This window comes from Sinocyclocheilus grahami, unplaced genomic scaffold, assembly GCF_001515645.1.
Source record: "Sinocyclocheilus grahami isolate Dianchi unplaced genomic scaffold, SAMN03320097.WGS_v1.1 scaffold1004.1, whole genome shotgun sequence".
NCBI lineage: Eukaryota > Metazoa > Chordata > Actinopteri > Cypriniformes > Cyprinidae > Sinocyclocheilus > Sinocyclocheilus grahami.
The window spans coordinates 325,852-346,228 of record NW_015506183.1 but is presented as its reverse complement, the minus strand read 5'-3'; the positions used below and the strand labels follow the sequence as shown (position 1 = coordinate 346,228).

The following is a 20,377-nucleotide window of genomic DNA, read 5'->3' as shown; positions in this document are numbered from 1 at the left end:
GTTTTTGCTGTATTTTGGATCAAATAAATGCAGGCTTGGTGAGCAGAAGAGAATTCTTTAAAAAACATTAAAAACCTTACTGTTCAACAACTTTTGACTGGTATGTTAGCCTATAGTTTGAAGTAAAAAATATTAATATTAATATTAATAAGGAGAGTCTGAGATTTATTTGACAGTGATTTCACATTTCTCGTTTGTATGAAGGCTAAATACCAATAAAAGGTGAACATTTATTTATTTGCGCCATTTTTTTCCCTAAAATATTATATAGTTTTATAGGAGTAGGTTTCATAGAGTTGGCAAATAAATTTTTCATGAGTTTGTAGGTACAGACATCTCTTGTGGCCATTCTTGGACGTTTTTATGAGGCTTTTTTAATAGTGTTCATATCGATATCGGAATTATATCGTATCGACTGAAATTAAGAAATATATTGTGATACAAATTTTGGCCATATCGTCCAGCCCTACTTTATAGCATAGCTATTTTAGTCAAAATAACTCAAGGCTTTCTAAGAGAATAAGTTCAAGAACAATGGCTTGAACAAAGCAAGATCTTGAACATCAGCATTAGGTACCTGTGTTTCTGATGACGTAATCCAGCACCACCAGCCTCTCAAACTGAGACTGAAGCTGCTTCCTCATGTTCTCTGGAAGAGGCTCTGCCTCAAACTTCCTCAGCCAGTAGTCTGCTTCATGATAGCCCTCCACAAACAACTGAAATGAGCCCACCTTCACAAAAGAAAACAGCAAATCAGGATTTTTCTGGAAATCTTAGGGTGTTTTCACACCTGGCCCGTTGTTTCGGAACCTGGCGCGTTTCCCCCCTTAGCTAATCATTTTAATCCGTTTCGGAACAAACCAATCGATCTACAGATGTGAAAACACCCTTACTCTCTGCCAATGATTGGGCACAAAATTGCAAATGAGAATTTAGAGCTACAGCCTCAACATTTTCAAGAAATAATGGTACTAAGTAAACATATGGCAACATATTTCCTTTTGTGTTCCATACAAGAAATTGAGCGAGGTTTGAAAAAAAAGAGATGAACAAAAAAAATTAACATTCTGTCGTTTAAAACAAAAATTGGAATAGTTATGGGTGTCCCATTTTCAACAAAAAAAATGAAAAACTTTTATGAGTCGTGGCCCCTCCTTTACACGACAATGGCGTTTTGCCGTAAAAAAAAAAAAAAAAAAAAACCTTCATACGTTTTTTTTTTTTTTTTTTTTAAATGATACTTATCTCTGTGTAAACTATAAAAACACAGATTTGTGAAAACGGTGACGTCATGCACATGTGTGTTATGTGTTCAGTCTATAGACATGCAGACATTTTTTTACAAAGTGGCCTGCATAATACAGTGCTTTAGTTGTTTTTGTGCATCCATGAGAACGGTTTCAAAATTAGGCGTTTCGTTACCTTTGGAGGAAGGCCAACTCTGTGAAACCGTCGTCCAACTTTGGGGACTTTCTCCAGTGCATATTTCTTACCACGGGATTTGGCACGGTCAATTGCATTATAGTGAAAAGTCTCGCTGGCCAAATGCACTACCTGAAAACAAAGGGCAAAAAGTTTGGGTCTTAATTCCAGGAGCAAAGCTTTTTCTTAAAGTAAATGTAAATGCGTCTATAATGCCCATCCTCACCTTAGTTTTGGGTACAATCCCCAAACCCAGTTTTTGGTCAACAAGTGAGGCAGCTGCCTCAGAGAGGTATCCCTGGTTAGGAATGAGGCAACCACGGCCAAAACAACATGGGCAGCAGACTTTATGGAAATATTTGGTCCATTTAGGGTTTAAGTGACCATAAGGCTCCTCTGATTTTGGTTTAAACACGCCAATGATTTTCTAAAAGAGAGAAGATACAGGCATCAAGAAAATAACTACTAGGAACTATACTGTAAAAAAAATGTTTTTCCGAGAGAATGAATCCAAACCAATGACACGTTAACATTCATGCATAAACATTCGTTTAGCACACAGGAGAGAGGTAATCATGCATACATTATCCTACGGTAAACACTGCGACGCATGACGTTGCGTACAAACCGCACAATGACGTTTTTCATCCCTGACGGAAATTTGTTATGGTCAATGTTCTTCTTTTTTCTGTTATGACTATTAAAACTGATTATTTCAGCGTCAATCTCTACACTTAACATTCAAATACACATACCCCTTTGGGATCTTTGACAAAGTAGCTTCCACTAGATCCTTGTGAGATGCGTTCAGGAAAAACGCCACTTTCTATCGCCTGCTCAGCTCTCTGGATGATCTCGCCAAACTCTGGGTCTTCTGGGAAATGGTTGAATTCTCCACTGTTATTACCTATATGCACACATACAAAGTGATTCAAATGTACAGTGCAGTGAATATATTCTCTTGCATGTCTGCATTTATATGTAATTATGTCCCCTCATCTCAAAAGGCCATACAGCAGAACGTTTGGGGAATGGTTTTCTTTTAATAACTTCCATCAGAGTGAAATTCGTGCTCAAGGATATTTTTATCTGGAACAAAATTGAACCATCTCCTAGAAATTCAAACTTCAAAGCTGAATCACTAGTGAGCATGCAATTTAGTCCAACACTTTTGCTGTCTGCAAACCAGCCTTCAGAACGATAAAAAAATTAAAAGAGCACTGGACATTTCTGGAGTGCAGAGAAGCCGAAAAATATATATAGACCGTACATGAAAGGTTCAATATCAAAGTGATTCATCTAAAGACCAGCAAATGCAATGTTTTCATTTTCTGTACTAGGTTCTGACAGCTTAAATGTGGGTTCTCTTAACTATTTAGTCAAATTTGCCAAAAGAAAAAATGTAGACTAAACAGAATCCAGCTACTATAATTCCTGTACAAGCTAAGAACACTAGTATAACTCAGTGTAGATGTGAATACACCATAAAGATGACTTCTACATATTCCTTAGACATAACATGGAAAATTACCTGTGTTATCATTTCTTTTTTTTTTCAAAATGTACAATCATCATCTTATTGTGAACAATTCGTCCATGCATGTACTACTAACTCTCTTTCACATCTTCAGGATAATTTAGGCTCACTGGAGATATGGCAATTAAAAATACTATTCTTTTCATTTTTACAGGGGTATTTGTACTTCCACATCCACTTGTACATTACAGTAGAATTAGCGCAAAATAAACACCTTCACGGTGATACAACACCTGACAAATTTCTAACACTGTCGAGTTAATTTTGTGACAATGATCAACAGTGCAAAATACCCTTTAAATTTAATAAATCTTTAAATAAACTAAAATTATAAATAAAAAATATAGAAGATAAGTTGGATTTTAAATCTAACTTGAACAAATTTAAAGTAAAATGTAAACCATGTATTACGTATTTGTATTTTGTCTATGTTTATGTATTTGCCTTGTATGTATTTTATAGGGAAGCACGGAATCGGCCGATAATGGCTTTAAATGTAAATATCGGCATCACCCGATATGAAAAAGTATGCCGATATGTCTTGCCGATAAGAGGAATACATTAACTCACATGTGCTCAGGTGTTGCTTTCATTCTTGAAGCAAAGCTTTGCCTGAATAATGATTAGATACACTGTTTTGATGCTGCATTTAAACTGAGAATGCATGTACAGAATGACGCGTTCGGTGTATGATAGAGTAAACAGTAATAGCACCTGCAGTGGCAGCAGCGGCAGCCTCCTAATGCCCGTTTGGTAAGGAGTTTTAATTCCGTAGGGGGGCACTGTTGGCCAACTTCTAATAGAATGAAAGCAAAATACACACATAACATTTAGACTGTGTTTCTGATTAAATAAAGCAGTAATTGATGCCATAAAATCATTTGTCAATGACACTGTAGCGCTTACCTTGATCTTTAACGTTAGATATTTACATCTTTTCCTTACAAAAGAAATTTAAAAACACACAAAAAAATAAAATGGTACAACTTAATGTGTTTGCTTGTTTTATTAAATCATGTCCACGTTTGTACCAATTCATTCCCTTGGATTTCATTAAAATTACTACAACGTGGCCATGATTTAATAAAATGAAGAAACACATTTTTGTCCAATTCCTAATGCTTACCCTTGTATCAGTGTTTCACATGCAAGTTACAGACGCACACTCATGTGATCTGCATACAGGCAGCTGATTATCAGATCAGATGATTCAGTCACCATCCATTCCAACCTAAAGTAACTGACTCTGAAAACTGCATCCACAACTTGCTCACTGAGGCTTTGTGCAGAACTGCACGAAAAAAAATAATTAGCATTTATGATGCAAATGAATAGTTTTTTGCAGCCTGAACAAACCACATGAAATCCAATGTTTAGAAAACTCAATGAAACCACATCCAAAAGTGGTTTGGCTCTCTCAGCTGTTGAAAGAGAGCCTTGCGGCATTCTTGCTGACGCATACATTATTACTATAGCAACCCATGCAGCAACCTTGTACAAACAGATTATCAGATTCAATTACTTGCAAAATGACAGCGCAGACCAAAAGATCAAGTTTGAAAACCAGTGTGAACAAAGCCTAACGACACACATAGCCTACATCTCACATGATACCTGTACCCAGGGAGGGTTTTATTTATTTCACTAAAACGGTCATTTCAGAATCCACTACACAATGCACACACTGCAGTAAAACTAACACAAAGTGGCCTACATAGGGTGGATGAATAAGAGAGTCCATTAGACACAGACAGCCAGAACCTCTCTGATAGTTATTAAACATTTAGAAGACGACAAGTGCACTTTCCCTCTCTCGTACACACAGACACACCCATCCAAACAATGGATTATCATCAATTATCATCATAAATGGCTTGATTTTGAAATACTTTATCTTGGCTACAATGTGTTATAATGACATACACTCGTGCCGCTCCAAAACTCATTCAATGTTAGTTGATTACAACCGGTTTTGTAAACACAGCGAGACATCGATCTCATACACAAAATAAACTAGAGGCAGTCTTGAGTCACATCCATGAAATTAATAATAACTGCAGTCGCAGATGTCTTTGTCATGCTGCCAAAATTGCATGAGTTCAAAAAGACTAATTTCCCTACTAACTCTCTTTCACATCTTCAGGATAATTTAGGCTCACTGGAGATATGGCAATTAAAAATACTATTCTTTTCATTTTTACAGGGGTATTTGTACTTCCACATCCACTTGTACATTACAGTAGAATTAGCGCAAAATAAACACCTTCACGGTGATACAACACCTGACAAATTTCTAACACTGTCGAGTTAATTTTGTGACAATGATCAACAGTGCAAAATACCCTTTAAATTTAATAAATCTTTAAATAAACTAAAATTATAAATAAAAAATATAGAAGATAAGTTGGATTTTAAATCTAACTTGAACAAATTTAAAGTAAAATGTAAACCATGTATTACGTATTTGTATTTTGTCTATGTTTATGTATTTGCCTTGTATGTATTTTATAGGGAAGCACGGAATCGGCCGATAATGGCTTTAAATGTAAATATCGGCATCACCCGATATGAAAAAGTATGCCGATATGTCTTGCCGATAAGAGGAATACATTAACTCACATGTGCTCAGGTGTTGCTTTCATTCTTGAAGCAAAGCTTTGCCTGAATAATGATTAGATACACTGTTTTGATGCTGCATTTAAACTGAGAATGCATGTACAGAATGACGCGTTCGGTGTATGATAGAGTAAACAGTAATAGCACCTGCAGTGGCAGCAGCGGCAGCCTCCTAATGCCCGTTTGGTAAGGAGTTTTAATTCCGTAGGGGGGCACTGTTGGCCAACTTCTAATAGAATGAAAGCAAAATACACACATAACATTTAGACTGTGTTTCTGATTAAATAAAGCAGTAATTGATGCCATAAAATCATGAGTATATTTTGATTTAAAGGTCAGAAGCTATAGCTTAGCTTACATGAACAAAAAAAAAAAATCACAAACATGACACTTAAATAATTTTATATATACTGATTTATTCATCAATGTGTAATATGTTATATTTTTTAAAAGCAACTTTAGCATCATCTGTGAATCTGTTTTTAGTAATAATAAAAAAAATTATAATTTATGCATTTAGCAGATGCTTTTATCCAAAGCGACTTACAGTGCATTCAGGCTATACCATTTTTACCAGTATGTGTGTTCCCTGGGAATTGAACCCACAATATTTTGCGCTGCTAATGCAATGCTCTACCACTGAGCCACAGAAACATTAAAAGAAAAGAAGAAAACGTTTTTAAAAGAAAGTTTTAGAGTAGGGATGCACGATATTATCGGATCAATATCGGAATCGGCCGATAAAGGCTTTAAATGTAAATATCTGCATCATATCGATATGAAAAATGATGCCAATATGTCTTGCCGATAAGAGGAATACATTAACTCACATGTGCTCAGGGTGTGCTAGCAATTAGATCACGTCAGCAGTGTGGCTCATTCTTGAAGCAAAGTTTTGCCTGAATGGGGATTGGATTCACTGTTTTGGATCGCTGCATTAAAACTGAGAATGCACTGTACAGAATGAGCATTTGGTGTGTGATAAAGTAAACAGTAATAGCACGTGCAGCGGCAGCCTCCCCCGCGTCCTAATGACCGCTCAGTAAGGAGTTTTAATTCCGTAGGGGACGCTGTTGGCCTACTTCTAATAAAATGAAAGCAAAATACACAAAACTTATGAGCTCTAAAAGATTTTCTGAATTTTTACAACTCTTTTGCTTTAAACCATTTACAAATGTTAAATCATAAAATGTTAAGGTTACCATTGAATCTTTCTGGAAAAAAAAAATGCAGTAATTAATATATAGTTTATTTATAGTTATTTTCATATCTTCAATGTACTGTAATTATAAAAGAACTGTATTATTGTTTATTTAATTCTAACAAATAAGTTCTTGTTAAAAATGAACCAAAAATTAAAATAATTATATATCGGCATCGGCCAAAATGAGTTGAAAATAATCGGCATATCGGATATCAGCAAAAATCTAATATCGTGCATCCCTAGTATTTTATGCATTATGTATTTGTCTATGTATTTTCTAAATGCATGTTATAGATCTTATAGTGAACAATCAATCCATGCATTTTTTTTTTTTTAAGCTGAACTTTTAATTAAAATGTCATAAATGGATCTTCCAGTGAAAACGGCTCTCTGGTGACACGTGCAAGACGTCTCCAACCATTTTAATTATTTTTTTTCCTTTTTACACTCGTATGCACATCACAATTCAGAAGAAAAGATCAGTCACTTGCTACTCCCACTTCATCTCGCTTTCAGGCATTTTAAAGTGTAATGTGACCTTCTTTGGGATCTTACCAATCATATTGCTTTCTTGCGTAACGAAAGACAAGGAGGCTGAAATTATATTTAATAATTATATGTATTATTTGCATGCTTTGTGGAGATAATTATGCCGATAAAACAAAGCAAACATAGCATATCACAGTGATGCAACGCTAATATCTTCATTTAAACTAGGCAATGCAACTCATGTGAGACTCTAGTGGGAGTTTTTCCCCCTTCACTGAAGGATTAGATGTAGATATTAGAGATAAAACAGAAGCCAGTGTCTTTCTGCTCTCTGGCTCGTCTGCATTCAAATGAACCTGTTATTAATATGCAAGAAAACTTTATTGCATCAATACACCCCACAGCTGCTCCAGTAATCATGTTAGTACAGATGCACCTGAAAAGACGAAAACACATGCAACACACAGAAACAGCCAAGCACGAATATCAAGAGTTGTGTAGATATGTTAGCAATCAGCTAGGGTGTCACCTGTACATGTGTACAGGGGTGTGGACTCGAGTCACATGACTCGAGACTTGACTCACATGACTCGAGACTTGACTTGGACTCGAGTCCCAAATTTGATGACTTGCGACTCAACTCGACATAATTAAAAAATACTTGAGACTCGACTTAGACTTTGACAGCAAGGAATCGAGACTTGACTTGGACTTGAGCCCTGTGACTCGGAAAGACTTTATGATCAGATCAAAGTCGTTATAGAGGCGTCACTGCAGCGTACTTGCGCTTGACTGGCAATAAGCCAGAGACTGCGTTCAGGGAGCACTGGATTTATAGGCTAGTATACATTAATGGAGTAATAACATAACTTATGACAAAAGTTAAAAATTACATGATTCGTCTAGCGATCTCCACTCGTGAAAAGCGCTGCCCTGTCCGTTTGATTGCCGCCCAGCAGACACACAGAGCGGATGAGAACGAGAGGCGCGGCCGCGATCACTGGTGCTCGCCTCATCATCACCGTGATCGCTTCTGTTAAATATTCCTCACTTCTTCTGTTTGTTTGACACCCAGGTGCACCAAGAGTGACGAATACGCATCCCGGGCATCCCGCTCGATGTGCTTTAAATTATTTTTGTAATAAACACCTCTCGGAGACCTGTTTTTGTCAGATCTTTACTGTTTCTGTTCGATCAGGTACATATTTTATTTGCATATGCATTTTATTGTATTTAAAGTTAATCCATAATCGAGATTTAAATCGGAGTTTAAAGTTATGGTGCAACAGGATTAAAGTTCATCTTAAATATAACTTAAATCCAGGATCAAAATGATGGGTTAAAATGTAAACCTGCTTATTTTTAAACGTTTAAAGTTTGGTGCAACAGAATTATTAGATAAACCTTGATTTAATCTAGATTTAAAATGAATCATTGCAAACCATTTAGCTATAATTTGAAGAAATGCACATTAGGCCTAATGTCTGAAGTGGGCAAGCGGCAATAGGCCTAATGATAATTTAAAATATCATTTGAAGAAGTGTTTCTTTCACAAAATGAGTATTGTATATATAACTATTTATTTATTTATTTATTACAGGGACAATGCATATTAATAAACATTTCTGTCAATATGCCAGAATTAGCCAGAAGGCTATTTTTCACCTGCAGTCCCTAGACAGATGGTAATAGTCACCCTAAAAGAAAAGAAAATTACATATTAACATAACAATAAAACAATTACAATACATTTAGTAAAAAGTACTATTAAGCTATGATGTACAATAGAAATGTACTATAAAATATAGGCTACTCAATTTTTCTCCCTCTTCACCAGGGACTCATGTCACTTCCATTTCTTTCAGGATAAATGAATGAATTTTTATTGTATTTAAACCTCCATTTAGTTTAAAGTTAATCCATAATCGAGATTTAAATCTGAGTTTAAAGTTATGGTGCAACAGGATTAAAGTTAATCTTAAATATAACTTAAATCCAGGATCAAAATGATGGGTTAAAATGTAAACCTGCTTATTTTTAAACGTTTAAAGTTTGGTGCAACAGAATTATTAGATAAACCTTGATTTAATCTAGATTTAAAATGAATCATTGCAAACCATTTAGCTATAATTTGAAGAAGAAATGCACATTAGGCCTAATGTCTGAAGTGGGCAAGCGGCAGTAGGCCTAATGATAATTTAAAATATCATTTGAAGAAGTGTTTCTTTCACAAAATGAGTATTGTATATATAACTATAAAATATAGGCTACTCAATTTTTCTCCCTCTTCACCAGGGACTCATGTCACTTCCATTTCTTTCAGGATAAATGAATGAATTCACGTGTTGTAAATCAGTCTGTAGGCCTATAGCACACATAGCCCCTAAATTTAGTGATCAACTATGCATATTATAAACTTAACATTTAACGTACAACATGATTTTGTCTTTGTTGCTCTTAGATATAAAGGATGGTAGCACAGCATTTTTGAATGCTTGTTTTCATGAGTTTGTCTGCATCCATATTGCATGTTTCCTCTCACTTGTAAAGTACGCTTGCAGTTATTTCTTCTAGTTCTTTCAAAGCAGTTCTTTCTGCGTTTCCGCTCACATATTTTTAAATCTGTTTCATTGAGGTTCCAAATAATGGCTCATTGGCTTCGATATAACACCTAGAAGCATATATTCTTATGCACACATGCAAAGTATGTTGCAGCTGTTATTTCTATGAAATTATGTTGTCTTTGCTATTTTTTTCACTGCCTATTTTGGCACAATCCCTAAATTGAGTAATTTTACTAAGGGCACCCATCTCACTTGAAATTTAACTATGCCAAACATATTCTACCTGCCTTCCTGATATAAATTACTATGAATTTGATATGGTAATTAATACTGAGACACTAATTTGGGCGAAAAGCACTAATGACTTGTTTAAGACTTGAAGCTAAAAGTTCTTGTGTACTGCAAACACATACCAGCTTCATCACGGTGTCTGTCACGCGACTCTGTTCCCCTTTCAGGTTTGAACTGATGGTAAAACTAATGACATTATTTACAGTCTTTACATTTATGATGAAGCTCACTATTATGGTAAGGGGCGTTACATTTCCGACACGTGCTTGCGGTGTTCGGCCAATCACAATGCACTGGGTCAGTTGGCCAATCAGAGCAGACTGCACTTGTCGGAAGGAGGGACTTTGTAGAAAATGAAGCGTTTGAGAGGCGGGGCATAGAGGACCTACAATAATGTACAGTATTTGAAAAATTTGAAAATTCAGTATTTGAAAAATAATGTGTTTTTTGAACATTAAAGCATGTCAGCATATTCTGTTACACCAAATACACAAAATAATGATCTTTAAAAAAGCATCATATGACCCCTTTAAGACTTGAAGCTAAAAGTTGAGGACTTGCAACTCGACTTGGACTTGCCTGTCTTGACTCGGGAATTGAATGCAAAGACTCGAGACTTACTTGTGACTTGCAAAACAATGACTTGGTCCCACCTCTGCCCCAGGGTTCAAAGAGCATGTAAGCTGAACTGTGGAAAAGGTTGCATAATGGACCACATTCTGAGATAAAGCAGATGGAGTAACAGCACAGGGAACAGAGAACGTGTGTGGGAGCAAATTTAGAATATTTAGTTTTAATATTCTTTTGCATGAAAACTTGTTCTGTGTGTGTAAAATAGGAGGCAAAAAAAAAACTCTCCACTCTCTGAAAAAATGTTTTTAATTGAATTCCTTTCAAAGTTCCCAAAAGGTACATTAGCTGGTTTCTGGAACACTGCGCACAACAGAAACAGAACACACGCGGTTGCTATGGAAACTAACGCAGACGGGTCCCTCGTGCGTTCTTTCCCCGGTTGAATTCAGATGACGAAGAGTGGCTGTCATTTAAGAGGGGGAGTGGCTATATTTAAATAAAGGCGTGGTTAATAGTTTTAATTATGTTTAATTAATAACCACTGTGTGAATTCTGTTGATTGTATTAAAGAGCAGTAATAAAAAACAATGTTATTTACAAACCTGAAATAGTATAATGAAACATACGCATCAAAATCAGAGAAGCAAAACAAAAGGTGTTGAAGTGTGACACCTCTAACGTTACCTTGAATCCGTTTGTATGAATCTGAATACATGTTGATCTGATTACGAGCTGCTTTATGCAGCTCATATATCTCACCTGGTGATGCCAGATTATCAGATGAGGAGCTGTGTCTGTTCCTCCGCGTCCTTTTGTCTCTTCCAGCCCGAGGTGAGAGATTCACGGCAGGTCCCGGTAACAGTAGCGCCTCTTCCCCCGAGCCGTCCGCTTCCAGCTCCGTCAGCACGCTTTCCGTCGAGTTCGAGATCCGGACCGCTGCCCCGGGGTTCAGCGAGAGTCCTAGTGACGGTGACGGCGCCGGCCGGGTCTTTTCAAATAACACCGCGGGCACCTCCGACGCGAGAAAGTTCGACTCCGGTGTGAAATATCCGCCGCCTTTCTCCGGCTCGCCGTCGGTAGGCTCGCATTCTGCCATCATCGCGGACCGTAGGTGTGTTCTGTCTCGGTGCAGAGAAACTCCGACACCTCTCAAAAACCGCGCTTCATATCCGTAAGTCCGTCTTTAAGATTGTTTTTCTTTCTTGAAAACGCGCTGATGCTCTCGGCCGTTTCACGTCCACATCATCCTTAACCATTACCGACTTCCTCTATTGTCACGCATGCGCACTGCTTACCCTCACTGTCGGAACAGGTTTCTTAAAGGCGCAGTAACGCTTAATTGATTCAGCCAAGAATGGTGCGTGTGAAAGGTGACTGCATTTTTGTTGCTAGGTTTATCGTGCTCTAAGATTAGTCACAAATAATTCCAACCAGTTTTCAAAGTAAAAGGGTCAGTTAACCAAAAAATGAAGATTGCCATCTTGCAGTGACTTACAAAAGAAGGTATTTTTTAAAAGAGTGTTGGTCACCAAACAGTTGTGGTTACCATTGGCTTCCATTTGTATGGCCAAAAAAAACAAAACAAGTCCAACGTTTTGGAATGACATGCAAGTGAGTAAATGTCACCATGAAACTGATGCTAGGTCATAGATGTACAGTTCATTCAATAGAGCTCTTCGGTCATTAAGTCATTTTTTAGTTGTAGTTTGCCATGGGTTCCCAGTGGATTTGCTTAATTGATTCAGCCAAGAATGGTGCGTGTGAAAGGTGACTGCATTTTTGTTGCTAGGTTTATCGTGCTCTAAGATTAGTCACAAATAATTCCAACCCGTTTTCAAAGTAAAACGGTCCGTTAACCAAAAAAGGAAGATTGCCATCTTGCAGTGACTTACAAACGAAGGTATTTTTTAAAAGAGTGTTGGTCACCAAACAGTTGTGGTTACCATTGGCTTCCATTTGTATGGCCAAAAAAAAAAAAAGTCCAACGTTTTGGAATGACATGCAGGTGAGTAAATGTCACCATGAAACTGATGCTAGGTCATAGATGTACAGTTCATTCAATAGAGCTCTTCGGTCATTAAGTCATTTTTTAGTTGTAGTTTGCCATGGGTTCCCAGTGGATTTGAGTTGCCATATTAATGACACTATTTTAGAAACATTCAATACTAGGATATCAAGACTCCTGGTCCCATTATCACCTCATCAACATGTAAAAAAAAAAGATAGATTTAATGGTAAAAAAAAGTAGTTTTATTTTTACCACATCCCATGTCAAGTATAAAACAAAAATATACATATGTAGTTCATACATGTGTGAAATATCCATTAACCATTACAACATATGATCAATATTTTCCCTTCTCTTGGATTTTTTATTATTATTTTTTTTTTTTTATATGGTAGAGGTAACAAGTTATTGGTAAACTGTAATAAACAAGGACATTGTTTAATACGAGAACCCATAAAGTACATTACATTTGGCACTCCAAGTTGTGCAAAAGTTTTTTTTTTATTTAGAAGGCAGGACACACTCTCTTTTTCTCTCACAAACATGCATCCTTTTAACCGTAATACTTTCATCTTAAAATATAAAGAATAAAACCACATTATCAAAAAAGAGATAAAGACTGATAGAGATAGACACTGAAAATAAAGTAAAAAAGTAAAAACACTACAAGAGCGTTCATGACATTAAACTAAACATAAAACTGTTAATAGTATTTTACCTTAAGAGCGAATGTTTCAGCACATTTTGTTGACCTTGATGGAAGACTTTTTTTTTTCTTTTCTCTCCCCTTCCTCATTTGCTTTAACTTTCATAATTGCATGAATCATAACCTTAACTAAAAATACAGTAAATTAGTCCCGAGACTTTCGGAATTCTTCCATATCACAATTTAAAAAATTCTATAATCAATCATACTTCATCATTATGCTTCAAAACGTAATTCATGAAACCAAACCAGTTGATCGAAATTAAAATTGAGCAGAATCTGGCCTTGGCATTCATTCTAGGGGCTTTGTTGAGTCCACAGAAGTATCCTGGCACAGCCACATGCTCTTCTTTTCTCTTCTTCCTTCTGCTCTGCTCAAATAATAGCCAAGTTCTATTCCTGGATCATGTGTGAGTTTTAGTCTCTGCACAGATGTTCAGAGATCTGCTGATTTTCTACAACTAAAAATATCCAAATAATCTTTCACAATATAGAGCAGCTCCTAAATCTGCAGGACAGTGATACAACATCAAATCTTCCAGAAGATCTTCCTCCTGTAGAGCAGATAGGCTATGATCACCCATATGGAGGTGGCCACAAGGTTCTGTGCCAGGTGCTCTGCATGCGATTGGCTATTGGCCATTTTCCAACGAAAAGGGAAGTATTCCTCAAACACTTCATGACCCACATACACCAAAATGGAATTCATACCTGCCAAATAAAGGGTAAACTTGAAAGCAATTCATAAAACAATGCAAGTATGCAGAATAGCGTAGATTATTTTGCTTAAAAAATAGAATCATAATTATTGTCATTTTAGGTTTTTTTAACGTTTCATCAGAATGATTGCATTTTCACATAAGCACAAATCAAGAGAACGTCACCTCGCATGGTTTGCTCGTAGATTTAGCAGTAATTAGCGCAAGCGAATGCATGAAAGAAAACCGACTGACTGTATTACACTTTCACTTGAGCAAAACATTGCAGTGGAGATCGCTGAACTCCAATTTACACACTTACCGGTGTTTTCAAATCATCAACCCTTTTCCCTAATGTAGAGAGAGTGGTTGCCAGGCTGGGAAGAGTAAACCTTTGGACAGCAAATCTGGCAACCGCAACAAAGCTTGTGGAGGCTTGTTACCAATGCAAGATAACACAATTGCCAAATGAAATGTTTTCAGGATAAATAACCAGCAGGCAAATATCGCAGATGAGTATGCTTAATAAATCGAGAGAAGCAGAAATTGTGACCATAATATGATTTTTATCGTGCAGCCTTAGCGTACACTGTCTTCTTCTTTTTTAAACTTTGATTAAACTGTCAACATGATTATAGTTAGCTACCTAAATAACATCCAATTCAGTTTAATGGCACAGTCATTTTAAGTCATTTATGCCACATTAATACAAACATGGATATAGAGTTCTAAGTTATAAGTTTCAACTCTTAAATGCCAGAGCCAGATAAACTAATTTTGGGTGCATTCATGAGTTCAGGTTCATTGATTCTGGCTGTGGGACCTCAGGGGCCCGTTCTTCGTACGTCGCTTATTACATCCGAGATGAAATGTCACATCCAAGATGATATCATCGCGCTAATCAGGAGCTGGCTAATTCGGTTCTTTGAACGCAACTGATGATTAGTATGGCTGGATTGAGTAATCTGAGATAATTGCATGTTCATGGATTGGTTTAAAAGGGGCTATGTATCAATACTCGAAACCACGATCAGCAATGCAGCGATTGGTTGGCGGCAAGACAGCAACGTAATGACATCATATAATTAATAACGTAATAATTAAGACACGTTATAAAAAATAACGTAATCCCACCTGTGGGACGCTTGGCGCTCTTTTTTTTGTTATTGTCCTTTTTCGCTATCAAATCTTTTAGTAATCATCATAAATTATATATCATTTGAAAGGTTAGAAGCCCAAGATTCATCCTGTGAAAACCACTATGTTCATGGATTGGTTTAAAAGGGGCTATGTATCAATACTCGAAACCACGATCAGCAATGCAGCGATTGGTTGGCGGCAAGACAGCAACGTAATGACATCATATAATTAATAACGTAATAATTAAGACACGTTATAAAAAATAACGTAATCCCACCTGTGGGACGCTTGGCGCTCTTTTTTTTGTTATTGTCCTTTTTCGCTATCAAATCTTTTAGTAATCATCATAAATTATATATCATTTGAAAGGTTAGAAGCCCAAGATTCATCCTGTGAAAACCACTTTGAAATCAGACATTGCGTTACCATGGAAATGGTACTTTAAAATCTTTTGCTGGTCTCCTCCCCCTTAGTGGGCGGTTTCAAGAGTCATATTACAAAATGCATTACGGTATTTTAGAATCTCAACTTTTAATAAACTTGACAAAAAACATATCACTGGAAAGGTCTGAGTCTCAGGATTCCATATTTGGTATTTTCTGATAGAAGTAATATTGACAGAGAGATTGTGACAGAAAAATGCATTAAAAAAATTCAATGGAGTTTGGATGGCACCCAGTGGCTGTTTGTAGTATAACGCCCAAAATAAAATCCCACAGGAACCTCAATTTTTTTCATATCAACTTCAAATTTGGAACATAACTTATTTAGACACAAGGCTTTAATTTTATACCAATTTTAGAGTAAAACCTGTTATGTAAAATATTTATTATATATAAAATATAATGAGTATAGTGCATTTTCTTTACAGTAAATTTAAACTTCTATAACTTTTTGATACTTACATTTTTTTGAAAAGAAATTCCACTTTTGCAATAACCTGCTGATTTTCTTCTTTAAAAAAAGAGACCAACCTTAGGTCTGTATTCCAAAGTGTTCATAAATTACAACAATTTAAGTTTGGATAGTGCACTTTCATGCCTATTTTAAAAAATGGGGGGTGACAGTTAAGGGGTTGGGTCAAGATCATCTTATCTGCATCTCCTGCGCTCCATCAAGCCACTCCCATAATAGCTGTCATCACTCAAATTAATGCACGACTCTACATTATCTGTATAGCATGTGTGTAAGACTCGAATACAATTATGAAGTAATCATTTTATGACGAATAAATCTTTCAGTGAGTAAAACTGGCTGTGTCTATAGTATTAAAGACTACACAACCTTGTTATATTATCTTTAAATTATTTTTTTAAATGATAATTATTTTAAATTATTGTCCCTAGAGGGTACTCTTGTAAAGTAGCGGTGGTAGCAGACAGATTTTAAGTATTAATTCTGCTTAAAAAGATGCAATCTAATCCTGTTTACATGAAATAAAGGTTTAAGCTTACGGACATGTTGCTATGACAGCAACTCCGAGATGAGCTTCGAAAAACCAAACAAACCAAGATCATGCCAAATCATCAACAATCAAATCCAGCTAACTGAGTTAGCCACGTACGAAGAGCGGGCCCCAGGTATAAAGTGCTTACCAGGGTAAAAGAAGGGAGCTCCAGACCACCACTTCTTTACATCCACCAAGTAGTAAAAAAACACCAGAGCCACAAAAGCAAAACAGCTCAGAGTCGTCACATAGGACAAAGACCTGAAAGTCACACAAGACTGAAGTCATGAATCATACAGCATACAATACATTCCTCTTCTAATCAGTAAGCAAATCTGCTATTATACTTCCTGATTCTGAAAGTAAGTGCTGTGCATGTTTTCATGTTTGAAGATTTGTGACCACAAAAAATGACAATACCAAATGTCTTAACCATTCAAATGAACTACAGAAATATGCAAGGGAGACTTTTAGAGTTTACCACAAGTTTTTGTTGACAGGGATGAAGCCGTCATTTCTGGAGCACTTGGTCAATACAGCAGAGATGATTCCCTTAATGCAAAGATAGACAGCATGAGGTTTCCACAGTTTTAAGCCTCAAACAAAACTTTACAGAAATATTGATTCACTATGTGAATTTCAAATTCTATTTGAATATTCTGATGTGGGTTAAAGTAAATAAAAGCCAGTTTTTGTTTAAAAAAAACTCAAATGCATCCCTAATAACTTAAACATTACTACACGACACTGAAGTACATGATTGATATTGGTCAATCGTGGCATTCTGTGGGGAAATATTTTTGTATATCAACTGCTAAACTGTATGACTGATTGTTGTGCCAATTGTACTGTATCAATTTTAGGTCCCTCTCTGGTCTTTTTCTTCTCACATAATAAAATAATTTCTACTCCAATCAGAATTTCATGGTGATTTATTAACGCATTTGGTGTAATAAGTTGCATAATGAACTCATTATAGCAATATATACTCCTTCACATTGGGGGCCTCGTCACCATGTTGTGCTCTCTTTTGTATTAATGACTTGCTAAATATATAATCCTTTATTTCATTATAGACATATATTACAAATGTTACAGTAAAGACAGTCATTTTGTAAAATATTACAATTTGAAATACCCGTTTTGCATTTTAATATATTTTATGATGACAAAACAGAATTTTCAGCAGTCGTTAATCCAGTTTTCAGTGTCACGTGATCCTGATTTGGTGCTCAAGAAATATTCTTATTATTATCAAACAGTTGTGCTGCTTAATATTTTGTGGAAACCGTGATGCAATTTTAGGATTCTTTGATTAACTGATTCCAAGTTCAAATTAACAGCATTTTAATTTGTAACATTATAAATGCTTTGCTGAATAAAATGTATTTATTTATTTACTTATTTACTTACTTTAATCTTAACCCCAAACCTTATATTATTATTTTTAATTATGTAGTGTATATTTGTAATTTGTTAAAGAAAGTTATTCAAAAAGAAGCAATAAACAAATGGTAAGTAAACATACGAGTATGAATCCCCAAATGAGAAATCGTGTGATAATTTGCCTGTGTTGGTCTCTGTAATGCTGCAGAACTTTCCCTGCCTGAAACACACAAAACAAACAAAACCGATTCAATAGGGCGACAACGGGGGTCACTGATGCTCCTATTAGAATAAAGTAAAGAGAGAGAAATAAGAAAAACTGAACTTACCTGAAGCCCCAAAAATGCCATCAATATGGAGTTGATGGTTCCCAAAACACCCTCAGGGTCAAAGGGCATCATAGTCTGGTATACAGCCTAGATTTATGCACACAAAAACACAATGGGCCTCATTCATGAAACATTCGTAAATATAAATTCTGAGTAATTTATGTGTAAATCAGACCTTCCCGAAAACTTTCCTCCGGATTCACAAATACTTCGTAAAGGTCATATTTAATAGTTAAATGTATGTTAATGAGTTCCAATCATTCGTAAATAGGGCGCACATGTACGCTCATTCACAGCTACGCAAATTACGTATCTAGGAATGGAGTGGAATCCTTTGACTCAATTCTCAGGTTTGGTAAGTTATATAGCATAAATGCATAAGAGACTAATAGGCTATATGCCTAACAATAAATTAATAAATTAACGTGTGTCCACCAGAGCCTATTTAGCCAGCTGACATAATGCCTGGTGCTCTTCTGAAAACGACCAGCTGGTGGTGCTTGAGAGAGCTTTGGAGGCACTGCATGTTTCTGGAGTGACGCGTTGTTTGCTATGATTTGGAATATTCGCGGCAGTAACATGTTACGAGTATCTTATTTTGCAGAATATAACTGAATATAAAAACGCAGTAACCAGCAATATTAACTTCTCTATTGTTGTGTTGTACAAGTATGATCATGGTTGGTCAATGTAATATTTGTCCCGCCCCTCCTCTACTGTGATTGGACGGCTGTGTAAAAAGGGACAGTGACGAGCTCTGCGTTTTACCCAAAGTTAAAGAGTAAAAAATTAAGAAGAAAAAAAACACAGGGCAAATGACCTTGTTAAATATCATTATAATACATAGTTCATAAAAATGCAGTGTCATAAGTTTGTCTAAAAGAATACAGAACGTTTGAATGTTTTATGCACCATTTACACATGGTAGGGAGCAGGTGTAAATTTATTTCGTACTAACTAACATTTTCAAAATACGAACATTTTCATGAATCCGAAAATTTACGTCAGAACGACTTTCCGAATGATTTACACAAAAAAATCGTTCTGCTCGTGTTTCATGAATGAGGCCCAATGAGTGCACCAGTGAGTACTAAAGTAAGAGAGAGAAATCAGCTGTGGCTCTAACAAAAAGGGACTACATTAGTCAGGCAGAATGACAACCAGTTCTCATTGTTTTGGTCTCTGTTTACCCGTGATGAAGGCGTCTGGTAAATATGGTTATCTCTCAGCAGCCAACGATCAATGTAACCTGCAGCTCCACCGGTGCAGTTTTGGTACTGGCCAAAGTCACCAATGCCCCCTGGACCCAAATAACCACTGCAGGAGAGAGACAACAAGATGAAAAATATAGCAATTTCCACACAAAACGCGTGTCATGAATAGCAAATATATTCAAAACATTTTCATTTGCATATTCATTTTAATCTACACAACCCATATCTATCCAATATAACCAATTACAACTAACTAATAATATTACGTTGAACAATGTAAACCAGAATGTATGAAAGAAATTTTATTTTTCCTCTATTTACCAGAAAAAACTACTTTTTAAAAATGCTAACATCTGTTTTGCATTTCTAATTAGCAGTCATGTCTATTCTTCTAATATTTATGGTATCTTACTGATATTTATGCAAATTTCCAGTAATTTTAACAAGGCAGAAAAGGGTAGATTCTACAGAGTGTTCCCTTCGTGACTGCAAATAAGGCAGGGGATATGGGGATGGACATTTAGACAGCTCTTAAAGGGTTAGTTCACCCAAAAATGAAAATTGGCTTGTGTTTTACTCACCCTCGAAGCATCCTAGGTGTATATGACTTTCTTCTTTCAGACGAATCCAGTCGGAGTTATATTAAAAATTGTCCTGGCTATTCCAAGCTCTATCATTGCAGTCAGCGGGTGTTGCAGTTGAACAGTCCACAAGTCGTCAAATAAAGCTCGCGCATTCATAATAAAACGTGCC

General features: G+C 36.1%; 2 protein-coding genes across 2 annotated transcripts in view; both read right to left on the bottom strand.

The window, feature by feature from the left end:
* pi4k2b (phosphatidylinositol 4-kinase type 2 beta) overlaps positions 1-11,985 on the bottom strand; it is a 20,500-nt gene extending 8,515 nt beyond the window's left edge. Inside the window, exons 1-5 of the mRNA XM_016250718.1 lie at positions 11,456-11,985; positions 2,178-2,329; positions 1,649-1,849; positions 1,423-1,554; positions 578-731 (exon numbers count right to left, since the gene is read on the bottom strand). Of these exons, the coding sequence (XP_016106204.1) occupies positions 578-731; positions 1,423-1,554; positions 1,649-1,849; positions 2,178-2,329; positions 11,456-11,795 (979 nt within the window). The 5' untranslated portion in view covers positions 11,796-11,985. The remainder of the gene's footprint in view (positions 1-577; positions 732-1,422; positions 1,555-1,648; positions 1,850-2,177; positions 2,330-11,455) is intronic.
* Positions 11,986-13,055: 1,070 nt separating this feature from the next.
* LOC107565475 (heparan-alpha-glucosaminide N-acetyltransferase-like) overlaps positions 13,056-20,377 on the bottom strand; it is a 22,326-nt gene continuing 15,004 nt past the window's right edge. Inside the window, 5 exon segments of the mRNA XM_016250714.1 lie at positions 13,056-14,121; positions 16,844-16,956; positions 17,177-17,247; positions 18,224-18,301; positions 18,411-18,497. Coding sequence (XP_016106200.1) covers positions 13,940-14,121; positions 16,844-16,956; positions 17,177-17,247; positions 18,224-18,301; positions 18,411-18,497 — 531 coding nt within the window. The 3' untranslated portion in view covers positions 13,056-13,939.